General features: G+C 41.6%; 1 protein-coding gene across 1 annotated transcript in view; it reads right to left on the bottom strand.

Moving 5' to 3' along the window:
* col5a2a (collagen, type V, alpha 2a) overlaps window positions 1-13,241 on the bottom strand; it is a 40,856-nt gene extending 27,615 nt beyond the window's left edge. Inside the window, exon 1 of the mRNA XM_069698837.1 lies at window positions 13,000-13,241. Coding sequence (XP_069554938.1) covers window positions 13,000-13,090 — 91 coding nt within the window. The 5' untranslated portion in view covers window positions 13,091-13,241. The remainder of the gene's footprint in view (window positions 1-12,999) is intronic.
* Between the last annotated feature and the right edge of the window lie 473 nt (window positions 13,242-13,714).

Raw genomic sequence — 13,714 nt, 5'->3', positions numbered from 1 at the left:
TAAGAAAATATTTAATTGTAGCAGAAAAGGTTTTTCCATTTGGCAGAAAAGCAGAAAAACGTGACGTCGAGATAAAAATAAAATGAGACGGAATCCAGCGTAAACAGACTCAACCGATAAATCATGATGCTCGTGAAGCACGATGTCCACTGAGGAGACCGAAATCAGGCAGATGAAAACGTCGGATCTGTGTGAAGTGATGAGGAAACTTCACTGCGACGCTTTAATGACATCTGACGAGAAGATTACACACCCAGCAGCAGTTTATCTCAACCAGACCGATTCTCATGTTCACAGAACAGAAGTGGATGGAAACAAACATGAACTCAGGTTTTCTTTTGCAGATTTTCCTCAGGTTTTTAACAAATTGGTACCTGTGGACGTATTTTCTTCCGATATACTGATCGTGTTCCGTAGATTAATCAGATGTAAAAACAGGGCATGTCAAAATATACTTTTGCTAGTTTAACGGCACATAATCAAAGTACAAAGTAAGACGCATGGTTTAAAGGGGTTTTAGTTTAGTTTTTCAATTGGAGTGTCATCTCCCATTCCCTTTAAATGCCAGTGGGGGGTGGCACTTTGGCAAATTACTATTATAGTTAACAAAAAAATAACTCTCCGCAGATGAGCTGGAGCTGATTGATGTTCACAATATTAATCTTTCACATTGTAATCTTTTTATTTTCAATAATTTGCATGTTTGTATACGACTGCTGCATGTGCCTGTGTTTGTACATAATGCACACGCCTGTGTGGGCACATATTACTGTCCTAATAATGTGCCCTTAAAATGACAGTGAAATAATGTGACATTAAGTGAAGAGCAGGTTTTTGTTTGTCAATCGCTTTCAGCTGCCTTAAGAAAGCAGCGCTCCCACAATGCACCTGATCACACATTATTTTGAGGCCAACACAAGTACCTTTACTATTTAAACAACATGTTGGCTGGAAGGGAAAATGACAACTGCATTGGTTGAAACCGGCATACGTGCGTGTACACCAGGTGTAAGATCCCCATAAGTTAATGTGAAATCATCTGCATGTTTTGATGGGACTATGTGTCAAGTTTTGAGTTGACCAACAGTTAAAATCTTTCAAATCAATGTTCAGAACTTTTACGCTCGCTGTCTGTTGCTCACATCAGGGATGCGTTAATGTTTTCAATAACAGACTGCTGGTGCTGGCAGAAAAAGTAGGTGGTTGCATTAACAAGCATTTGTTTCCCCTTTCAAATGTCCTGAATTGATTGTCACATGCAAAGTTTCACTCCAACAAAAGCAACACAATCTAGTTTACAAAAAGTCTTTGAGTGCAACAACATTTGGTCACGATTTGAAAAGTAACAAACGCTTTTTTCATCTTTGAAACATTTCTACCAGTTTACATGCCGACTTGTGACGGAACACACATGCTCGGCCATTATCATTCTTCAGGTGGTAAAGAGCTGTTTTATGAGGCATCCTGTATTTGTGGCGAAGAGCAAACCCAAAGGCAAAGAGAGATTTATGGCCTCCACATTTTGTCTGACCTCAGCGCTACAGCGGTTTTAAGGACGCTGCATCCTCTCCTTGAACCAAATGGCTGCCGGAGGCTCCTTTTTTTTTTCTTCTTCTTCTTTTTTGTTTTTTTAAATCCCACTTTTTCTTTCGCATTAGCCTGTGTTTTCTCATATCCCCGTCAAGCTCTCCAATCTCCCTTTCTCTCTCGTTATCCCTATCAAAACACGTTGTATCTTTCCAGACTTTCCCTCCACACTCCTGTGTTGTTCTTTTCCCCTTTTTCTGCTTTCTTGTTCTTTCAAGTCTGTTTCTCTCTTGATTTCTTCCCTCCTTGCTTTTTTTTTTTTTTTTTTTCTGTCTCCATTTTGTTGTTTTAAAAGCTCTCTGAGAAATAATGCAGCTGTTTGGCGACAGCAGCAGCAGCGTGTATCGTACAGTATTTGCAGTCCAACAGGCAAAGAACGTCCGGCCATAAATATTAACATTTTAAACTCCGCGAGGTCAAAATCTTGCCATTTAGCTTGTGTTTTTACCCACAATGCCTTTATACTGTTCAAATTCCAACAAAGAGACAACATTATTTGCGTTCACTGTGGCACCAGCTCCCCTTAAACAAGCTACAAAATGTCCTTTAAGCAATGCATATACTTCTTAAATCAAAGGTTTTGGAGAATTTAAGGAATAAATGGAGGTAGTTATTGGAGTGAATGTTGGGCTTGAAGCCACAGCGCTCCAAACTTCTTCAAGGCAGGAAATCTCATCACAATCCATCCAAAAACACTGCTGGAGGACCCTCCTTTGAAACATGATTGTATTAACAGAAACGCAGTTTTGCAAAAGATTTCCAGTCCTACGGAAAAAAGAAACAGAACACAACGCCAATGTTACGGAGAGGTTTGTTTGGAGACTGAACCTGTGAAGAAAACAGTGTCCGAGCAGATGTTTAGGCCAAAAAAAAAAACAGCTCCAGTATCATCTCTGACATGGAAACAGTGACTTAATTCCAGGTGGACTACATCGAGTGTTCTGCTAGCACTTCCTGGTGTTATCTAGTATTACCTCAGTAAAAACAGATGGTTAGCATCTCTGCATTTGGGACTGCTGTTAGTCGTAGGTGACTTCTTTTTTTTTACAGATGAACGATGCAATGGCTGCACGGGGCAGCGGCCAGTGTTAAAGATAAGAGAGCCCAGAGAAGACTCTGAGATGAGGGGTCGACGCTGAGGCCCCGTCTCTGATAGGCTCATCGTGGGCAGAAACCCCAGAGGGGTCACAGAATTGATCACTTTCTCTTTATTGCTAAACGAAACCCTTGAAGTTTACCGCGGCCTGAATTTTTAGGGTGAATGCGGGACAAAGACAAAGAGGGTATGAGGTCAGAGGAGGGGTCTAAGGCAGTTTAGAAGGGCCACCGGCAAAGGAGTGGCCCCAAGGTTTTATCTTGAAAAGGTTGTATCGGTTAAACTCAGTAGAGCTTGAGTGCCTGGGTTTGACTGTGCTGACATAATATTATTAGGATAATGTAAGATATATTTTTTTAAACCTTTCGGTATCATGAACTTCCATCAGGCTCAAACTCTCCACAATTCAGCTACAACAAGAGACTTTGCATACAATAACAAAAGTAAGAAGCTGATGTTTTAACTTAAAGCTCCCCTCCAGTGAAGATCAAGTTTGTAAACTTAACACCACATAATATATCCATGTTTTTTTTTTTTCATATGCTGCAAAATGTATCACGAGAGCAATAAGCAGATAAATGGCAGTTAAGAACTGCAGAATACTTATGACAGTCTCAAAAACACGGATCCCGACAGCCAGGGTTTCATATGTCACATACCAAAACAACCAATCGCATCAACATGCAGGGTGGAGCTTTCCATATGTCTGAAGTGTCAGCTTGAGTTGCAGGCGAGCGGCGGAGGGGTTTGTAGAGGCAGAGATGCTGACTATTCAGATATTCTTTCATCAGCATGTGTTTGAATGAAGGCAAAGATTACACCTGAGCCTCTTTAAAGCATTGGTTAACATGAGTTAAAACATGATGCGCTTTCTCCTTCACATACACAGTGTACCGCTCAGTCTTACCTCTGACTTCACATCTTTTTTCTTTTTTTGTGTGCGGTTTTGCGCACGTCTTGGTCGTTTCTGCTTTGCCCTGCAGCTGTCACTCAGACTACTTGTTCTACCATGGTTAAATTTGAGCCTTCTTCTACCATTTCATTGTAGATTCACACACATATGACACACGTTTAAAATGTCATTTCTCACTGAAAAAACATTGTTTTACTTATTTGGCGTTGATGTTGGTTACACAAATAACCCTAGTTTGAAGCTCTAAAATAAGATCCAAGTTATCAGAAATAAGAAAGTTTTCTTGAATCTTTACAAACAAATATAAAAGTAAATGAGAGTTTAAAGCCCAAAGTACAATTATCAGAAACAATTGGGTCGACAGTTGACAAGAACTGTGTAAGATTTCACTTATCTTCAGTTTACCACTTAAAAGCTTTGAATTTAGTTGAATTTACTGCCATAAATATATTGGGGTTAAAGGTGGACATGGTCTTAACCAGTCACGATGGAAGGTAGCTGAATGTGAATCAAGTGCATTGCTGGCACATAAATGTCTTGCCAAAAGCATCTTTAATTTTTTTTTTAAATATATATGTGTATAAATAGCCGAAATACAGTCGATTGAGTCTAGTGTGCTTCTAAATACCAGATTATTTACCGTCTCAAGTTTTGAAGGAAATCAATGTAACTGTGCACACTCTCACAGTGAGCTCTTTTTTTTCTAATGAGAGCAGCATGAGGGCAATATTCCCACCCATGACATGTGACATGATGGCAGAACACCAAAAATTGCATCAACAAATGAACAACTTCATCATGCAGCGTCACCGGTGCCAAACTGTGGATTATTTCTTGGCAGACATGCGTCCGTTTCTGTGCTGAGACTCCTCCCCTCTATCAGTAACTGCGGCATTTCTCTCTCTCTCTCTCTCTCTCTCTCTCTCTCTCTCTCTCTCTCTCTCTCTCTCTCTCTCTCTCTCTCTCTTTCTTTCTTTCTTTCTCTCTCTCTCTCTCTCTCTCTCTCTCTCTCTCTCTCTCTCTCTCTCTCTCTCTCTCTCTCTCTCTCTCTCTCTCTCTCTCTCTCTCTCTCTCTTTCTTTCTTTCTTTCTTTCTTTCTTTCTTTCTTTCTTTCTTTCTTTCTTTCTTTCTTTCTTTCTTTCTCTTTTCTTTTCTTTTCTTTTCTTTTCTTTTCTTTTCACTTCATCCAATAAGTCATCAACAGCTGTGTGAGCTGCAGAAATCTCAAAAGACAGACTCCAACCAGAAATAAACTGCTAGTGTGTCCGTTCAAGAAAACATCTATATCAATGCACATTTCCTTTACTTTTACTTAATAACTTCACTGTTAGATGCACAAAAAGACATTTGCAGTTCAAATTTCCTACAAAACACAATGTTTTGATCTCGCGTCTGTTGTATCTTTTGACCATGAAAACACAAAACGACAACAGCCAGATATGAAACACGTTCCAGAGGAATTTCCACTTTGACACAACTTCCTGTGCTTGAGTTGGACCATTGCGATGCACAGGGAGGTGTTTGCCATTGACTACTGGCTTCAAACAATCCTCTGGGCTTCCCTCATTGCCACTTCTTCCACACCCTTTCCAGCTTTACAGAGTTTCATCTTCTGTCCCTGCCTCTTCCTCTTTTCTCATCCTTTTCCTCTCCGGTCTGCAATCTTGCCAGTTCTTTGCTTCCCCTTCCACTCTGAATACTGCTGATATAAAATTATGATGAAATGATCCCTTATTTAAAGCCCACGCCCCCCCTAGACACCAGGCCACATCAGCGGAAGGCTCATAAACAAAACGGGGTATGAGATTAAATGGATCTCAGGGGAGCTCGCAGCCTGTAGTTAGCACGCTAATGTAGCTCAGGTAAATAAAGACATGACATATTGTACAACACAGTTCAAGCTGTGTAAACCTGACGTATTTGTTATTGCGGAGCTGGTACGGCTGATTAAGTGAATCCTGAGCGAAAAATATCTAAACAACACAGCAGTTGCAAAGTTATTCTGCAGGATCCTGTTTCTTTAAGCAAAGCCATGTGGATTCACTTTAATGTTGTTTACCAAAATGCCAGTATTTGATGTCATTCGTGTGGATATCATTTTAAAGCGAGCAGACTGCAAATTACCAAGTCAGCGTTTTGGATTTGTTGTTCTTCTGTTTGAAATGTACTAACTTTCCACAATGTGCCGTAAATAACTGAAAGGCAGCGAGGATGCTGGATGTGCGATGGCTGCCAGTTGCTAGATGATGATTAGCTCATGAGCTCTTGTCTCTTTTGGCCACTTCCCAGCAGAAGCATTTCAGCCCGTTTGCTGAACTCATCGAGGTTAAACGGTGGCCATGATTCACCATCTACGAGCAGACGTTTCCACTTTTCACTGGATGGGCTCAATGTGAGACGTGTCTGTTGGGGAACATTTGACTGGACACCGCGGCCGGTGGCTAACGGGCAACACAGACTCGCATTGTGCTGAAAGAAAGCCCCCTTTTTACTGAATAACTCACTTCCCGACTGGACTCGTTGCGCGTCCGTCACTTAGAAACCTCTGTCAGAAATGGCTGTTTTGACGCAGCGGACCATGACCCAATGAGGAAAAACGTCGGCCTTTCATCCACAGAATCTTGTTCGTATAATTAATCTCACTTTTTCTGCAGCCAAAATTTTAGCAAGGCCTTATCTTTTCTGATGCTGCTTCCAGCTAACACATGCTCTCTCTGTGAGTTTAATTATAGTTGACTTTCCAAGAACTATCATATCCTCAGAGATCTGGCAGGGAAGCGCAGTAAAGACTCCAGCACTATGAGTGTTGGAACACCTTTAAACCTAATATTGTTTCCTTCAGAACATGAGCCTCTTAGAGAATACCCATGTTTGCACTAAGACAGTACATTCATTGTAATGACCCATTGTTCCGTTGTTTTAAGATTGTATTTCATTGGCTTGTTACACAACAGAGACCCCCCCCCCTTTCCCCGTCACCATCTTGCTATTTTGGAGGCAGAAGTTAACATATTTGAACGAGCTGGGGGGGGATGAACAAGCAATGAATCTGATCTGATTGGGAATCCGAGGACACTACGCCTTAACCACCGATAGCAGAAACTTGACTGCACAACTCCCCCCAAACATATCGCTTTTTGAGGCCTAATATCGAATTTATGATGGAATTCATTTTGGATTCACCGCCAGAAAACGAATACAAAAGAGTCCCCGGTGGCAAAACATTTTTTAGCTTGTATTTAATGAGTGAAGTCGAATGGGAGTCTATGGAGCAAAAGCCTTTTTGGAGCGCACCTCTAGCGGCGCTCGGTGGTATTGCAGTTGAAGGCAATTCCGCTTTGGCCTCATTTTTCAGACTCGGAAGCTATATCCACTTTTATACACAGTCAATGCGTCAGGGTGGCTGAGCAAACCTTAATGCGAACACAGATTCCACACAATCACCACGGCAAAGACTGAAGCTGTGAGAAATAGGCGGGCATAGTCAGGCTACTATTTCATTGATTCGATATAAAAATACAGCGCACAAGTCTTGACACTGAGCAGGGATTGTCCAATACAAGTGGTCCAACTCAATCAAGGCGTTCATGAGAGAAATCAACAGCAGATGGAGCTTTTATCATTTCTCCCTGTAAATTTCTCTTCTGTACAACAACATACAATTTAATACTTTTGTTTTGTCCAGACTGCGGTAACATAACTCCCACTTCTTCAGTTCCATGCAGGGACCACCTGCATTGAAAAGCGCCGGGGGGCACTCGACCGCACATACATGAGGCATTTCACTATATAGACAATCAGCAGTCCAACAAGCTGTTAAGAGCCTAAACATATCTTGAGCCACATTACTAACCCTTGTCACCCACCAGGCCCATGTAGCTCCACTCGTTCACCCTCTGTAGCTGTAATACACACAACCCGAGCAGCAACTTAGAATTTGGGTTGAGCCACAACCTGCAATTATGGCCGGCTGTCACCATTTTGTGGCGTTTAAACAAGTAGGCATAGCGCACAGACAATAGTGTCATAGTTTTCATTTATGAGGTAGTCTTGTCTTCTCGTGTTACCTCTGGGAGTTATTAAAATGTTATTAGATTAAAGGCAGTGTCCCATTATTATGTTTTAAGACCATGCATAACTCCTGCGTTGATTTCCTGTTATGACAATCATCATTTATAACTGGGAGTTCAGTTCAACAGAAACTGTCATTTGATTTTGCTGAATCATTACCTGCACCAAAACACTTCAACAGAGAGAGAGAGAGAGAGAGAGAGGGTCTCAGATGGGAAATAACATCTCGTGAAATTAGACAACTTAAAGCAATTCCAGCAGCCTTTGAAACAGTCACCAGGGGAGCGACAGGGAACATGTTCGGAGGGAGTGCTATATTACGCTAAAACCTGCCAACCTACCGAGGATACGCTCCGCAAGGCAAAAAGTCCTCCTGATCTCCTAGAAAAACCACAACCAGCTGTATCAACACTCAGTGAACGAGCGAACGACCAGCAACGGCTGACTTCTCCAGGGCATTATCGTGAAGGTCGTGTTTGTTTTCCTGGCATTTCAGAATGGACTATATTACTTTTTAATTGTTTACAAAGATAATCTTTGCCTAAAAACGAAAAAAAAAAATCAAAATATTTTTAATGCGATTAAAGGGATACCTTGTTTTGTACTTCCTTAAATCAGGGGAACTCATAAGAGACAGATTAAGAAAGAATGGACACAATTAAGAAAGGCTGAGACATATTTTTAGGCCCCTTTTCACAGACAGTACCGGCTGTGCTCGACTTGGCTCGGTTCTTCAAATTTTGTTGTTTTCCATTGGGCAAAAGTTCGTCCAAGTCCGTCCAAGAGTATTGTACCTGGTCCTATTTTTGGTGTTACCGCCATGGAGGTTCAATGGAGCTGAGCTGATGCTAAGAGGAGACGTGAAAACACTGCAGACCACTGATTGGCCGTAGACGATCATTACAATCATTGTGAGCGCATAAACCTGACTTTGGTAACCAGTCAAGCTACCAGAACGTATTCAATTTTATTTTATTTTTTTAATTCATTGGACTATTATTAATGAAAACACAGAAACCACGCTGTGGTAATTTGAGGAAATGCTGACGTTCCCCTGTTTGGTTACCAACAAGTGTTCAGCGAGTAAGTGTCCCGCTGAAGATGACATGGTCATTACAGCGTCATGTTGAGGGTGGTACTATCAGTGGTAAACAAAATCTCAAAAAGTACATAGTACTGAAAGCGAGAAGAGTCGAGCCAATACCAGCAGTGTAAAAGTGGCTTTAGTCCCCATGGGTACAGCTACAAAAATACTGGATCCAACATTTCCCACAATGCAATTGACCACGCCTTGCATGATGCTAACTTTTTTTTCTACCGCACATCTCCAGGTTATAACACCGACTTTTTGTTGAAAATAACGTTAAAAAACATTGCTGGTGTGATCAGAATTGTTTTATTTATCAGAACCACAACCGATATTATCCAACTGATTTCTAGAAGCTTTCCAGGCAAGTAAACTGAACCTACGTGTAAAATTGAAGTAGAGCACCTTTAATTTAGACGTTTTACACATTGACTGAAATTAGTCTATGACACTATGACACATCATGTGAATTCAAAGGCCAAGTTCTTACTCCACGATGTGTACGAGGAGCAGCGCTGACACATTGTTAATTAGAATGAAATTGGGACAATTACAGCACTTGGGAAGCCCGGCCTGTTCTGTGTTTTACGTTCTGTCCTGTCATCCTCCTGCACGGACAGGCTGAGAGGATCCCAGGACAGACGGCTGAGTAAGTGCCAATCAAGCACCAGGAAACATGTCAGGAGGAGCCCTAATTGCACAGCCTTTGAGCAAACAGTTACTTTAACTTGAACCTGTGAAGATGCAAGAGATAAATCGTCCACTTCAGAGTTTTCTGGGCAAACCACGAGCCACATCTGTCCACTCTCAAATCACCGCAAAGGAACACTGACACATTGTTTTATATCAGTCGTTTTAACTTCCTCCCCTTCCAACTATTTCTATTACTTTCTTTTCTTTTTCAAATACTGGCAAAGTGGCTTTTTTTTTTTTTTTTTTAAACATCTGGAAATCATCTCTTCACCCCAATCCTCCATTTGCTGACTGCAATAATTTGGTTTATAAGTAGTTCCCATGAAGCAGTCCTCAACAGGCACCAGCCAACTGCATTAACAACCTTAACATTAATAATCAGCTCCGTTGTCTGTGCAAACAACAAATCCCCAAATTCACGTCGCGTCAGACGACCGATCAGACCTCTTCGAGCGTGTACTGTACAATGTGGCGAGCTCGACCCCCTTTTACTCTGGAAGAAAAGAGGCATGTAATCAAGTCATAGCTCAAAAATGCAGCATGTGTTTCTAATCAAAGCCGTCTGTGGACCTGGTTGAATTCACATGTTTAGACGTTTAAGCTTTTGGTAGAAAACAGCTCATTTGTTGCGATGTCAGTGATGTGGCAACAGCGACTGGAACCAATTTGGGAGACGGGGGTGACCTCATGTAGGTTTGTTGATTTGGAATGCCAGATTTTTTTAAATGTTTTTTTTGCTTTCTGCTCACGTGTTTTCTCTCCGAGAGGGAAAAAAAAAAAAAAACCTCTTTGGCTGTGATGAATATTTTAAAAAAAAGCTGAAGATGATGAGAGAAAATGTGACTCTGCAAATAGAGTAAGCCGCTGGTTTTCACGAAGACTAGGTGTCGAGGCTCTTTGATGTGAGGCGCAAAGCATCTTTGAAGATGTTTTACAGCTATGACAGAGTGTAGGAGGAGTCATGTTCTCACATACACACACACTCACACAGACACACACACACACACACACACACACACACACACACACACTCACACAGACACACACACTGACTGAGGCATGATTTCTCTGGCTAACACTGTGGGCACAGACTGCTGTTTTTTTGTTATTGGAGTCAATCCTTTTATTGCTTTTTTTTCCATGTTCACATCCTTAAACCAAATATTATTCGAACACTTCTTCCAATGCAGGTTTTGTTTGAGGGATGCTCCATATTTTTTCATCCCGGTAATCTACGCTGGCGTCACCATTTCCAATTGTGAGCTTAAAGTCTGCTCCTTGATCTCATTTGCCAACTTGTGTTCCTCTGCAAGCAAACTTTCCACACATGTGCGCAGGCATATGACTCTAATCTGAGGCTGTATAACCCAACCGATGAAAATGTTCAACATTTGCTTTGAACATGTTTTCAGTCTTCAAAGTAACATATTTTATTCTTTATTTTATTTTTTTATTTTTTTGAATTCCACCAAAAATCTGGTCCCACAGAAACTTTTCCAAGAATCTCAGTGTCCTCAACAGACACTTTCGCTGAATTATTTTAGTTTTTCAGAACAACATAAAAAAAAAGGTGTCTGAGACATGGTGTCTGCTTACAATTATGTAGTTTCATCAACAGGCCACCACACTCAATTTAAAGTTGCAATTTTCCCTGTAAAAGTTTCAGTAAAGTGGAATAACAGTGGGAGCTGTCGCCTTGGGCATATTCAACATCACAGATGGAGTCTCTTGTGCTGGAATAATTACTTTATATCTTTATATCTTTCTGTTTTAGCCAAGCAAAGGACTGGTGACCTGTCAGGAAGTACCCCGCCTTTCGCCCAATGGCATATGGGATCGGCTCCAAGCCCCCGTGACCCTCTACAGCATGAATGAGGTACAGATAATGGATGGAAAAATTAGCCTCTGAAATCTAAAATGCCATTAAAAACCAATCCTGCGCAGATATAACTGGTCATTGTGTGCTGAAAAGCCCCCCCGACCCCCACAAACACACAAAAACATTGTGTCAGAGCGCTGGTGAACCACATTTTCCCTTCAGTCTACAGAAACCATGAACTTTCCACTGTTTTTATTTGGTGGAAATGCAATCACCTCACCCACCACTATTCTATGGAAAGAAGCCGACAGGATCACCGCGCTGTTTCATGAGAACAAAGACGGACAGACAAAACCTCAACAAAACCCACGAGCTGCTTAAAATAAAGCATTTTTCATTGGTTATATCACAACAGTAGAAACCTATAGAGATGTGTATAGTGTCATATTTTTGCATCTCATCATATAATTCAGTGTAAGGGAACTTAACTATCCTGATTGATAAATGGCAGCGTCCGTGTACGATTGTTTCTTCAGTTTAGATCGTGTGTGTGCACAAACAGGATGAGGCATGTTGCGTTCATCACAGGTTGGCGCTCTATCTAGTGTCACACAACAGTGTCTGCTTCATGTGAAACTGAACCTGAAGAGTAAAAGCAAACTCATTGTAGTTAACCATATAATGAAAGAAAAACCTACAATATCCAGAGGGAGAGACAGCTTTAGAAATAAATAAACTATTCTGTCTGTGCTGCAGCGTATAACTCCACGCTCCATCAGGAGCCCGTCACGTGAACTTTCCACAGCTCAGCGCGGCCTGTGACGTCACACGTAGAAACAACACGGTCCCAGTGACGACACAAGGAATCGAACACTCCTGCTGGAGGAAAAAAAAAGAGGTGGAAGCACAGCTCAAGTCAAACAAGAACACTCAGGTGTTCCAGCCGAAGACATCAGCAGTGACTCAGAGAGTCCAGCAGCATCTCCTCTGCTTGTCATGTCTCCTCACATCTGCCCTGCATTAACTCGCAGCCAGTGTTCCCTCAGTGAGCCGTGGTGCTGAAATTCTTTTCGCAGATGTAGGATGCGGTCCGAAAGGGGGAGGCGGGAGGAGGGAAGGGGGGGGAGGACGGACGGACGTTGTGGTGGTGGTGGTGGGGGGGCTTTAATGAGTAAAGTGTCGGAGTGGTGCGGGAGTCATGCAGAAAAACACAAAGGTGCTCATTTCCCCTGCATGCTCTGCACATTTCCAGGGCCTCAGGGTGACATCACATGCAATCACTGACAGATGTACGCAGGGTCTGTTTCTTCACATGCGGGGCTTGTTTTCCAATTGCAGATAATCCACACTAGAGCTAATCTCCTCTCATGTAACGCGTCTTAGCGCTAGAGAGGCTTTTCAATGACCAAGTAAGGTTTGTCTCAATCATCCATAGCGGAGATGGTGTTTGAATTAAGTTAAGAATGAAGTTTTCTTGTACAAAATCCAACAAAAGAGGCAGGAAATTAACACAATCTGACAAAACTGTTTTGTAAGTAGATTTTTCCTTCATCAAAATCACACTTTAAGAAAGTTTCTGTATTAGTTTCAAACAGAAGCAAAAAGGACTCAACTTCTGCTTCAGAGTTTGCAAACAACAAAGTCGGAGCTAATGCTTGAAGGTCAGACACCTTCACACATTTCAACCAGCAGTGATTAGGTGTTAAAATAAACAGCTTGAGGAGTTCACTTACCACTCGTCCCATCTTGACATGAAACAATCAAAACCTGAGCACCGGAGACGAGCAGGAAAAGGAAAGTCCTTAAATGCACAGAGCTCATCATGTCTATAATACAGACATGAGCCGTCCTTGTGTGCGAAGAAAAAAGGGGAAAAAAGGATGAGAAAAAAAAAACCCGCTCAGGTTATCACTGCACCACCATGAATACAAGAGTGCCTCTCCTTGTAACTAGCAAGCAGACCCAGCCCCGACTGCGTGAGTGCTTTTTTTTTTTTTTTTTTTTTGTGTAGTTACAGCTTTAAATGAGAAGAATGCTGGCTGGGCCTAATTTCCCTCCCCCTTTTGTCAGCCCTCTCCCATAGCCATCCTCTCAGGCTTTTGTGGCTGTGGGAGAACTACACCCATGTTCACAAGTTCTCATATTTTCCAGTGATTCTCTCTGTTCTAGATATCTCAAAGTGTCTTACCCAGAGTAAAAAAGATGCCAGAGAGCAGATAAGGAAAAATGACTTTGCTTGTTTGAAGGTAATTTTTTTCTGTGTGTCTTTCTTCAGAAGTGGCTTCTAAGCAAGATCATAAAAGTTGTGTTTTATTGCAGTCTCTGGTAGCACCAAACTAGAGTCACAGTAAGCTGTTTTACTAGGCAATTAAAAGTAAGAATAGAGTTTATAACTATTGTTGTGTAAAAAGAAAACCGGAGTCAAGAAATTGAATTAAAAAAACAACA

The sequence above is a fragment of the Brachyistius frenatus genome, unplaced genomic scaffold, assembly GCF_029030835.1.
Source record: "Brachyistius frenatus isolate BFR_SWC_R1_liver_20210118 unplaced genomic scaffold, ASM2903083v1 Contig_28, whole genome shotgun sequence".
Classification (NCBI taxonomy): Eukaryota; Metazoa; Chordata; class Actinopteri; family Embiotocidae; genus Brachyistius; species Brachyistius frenatus.
The sequence above is the reverse complement of the archived record's forward strand: the minus strand, read 5'-3'. Positions and strand labels throughout refer to the sequence as shown.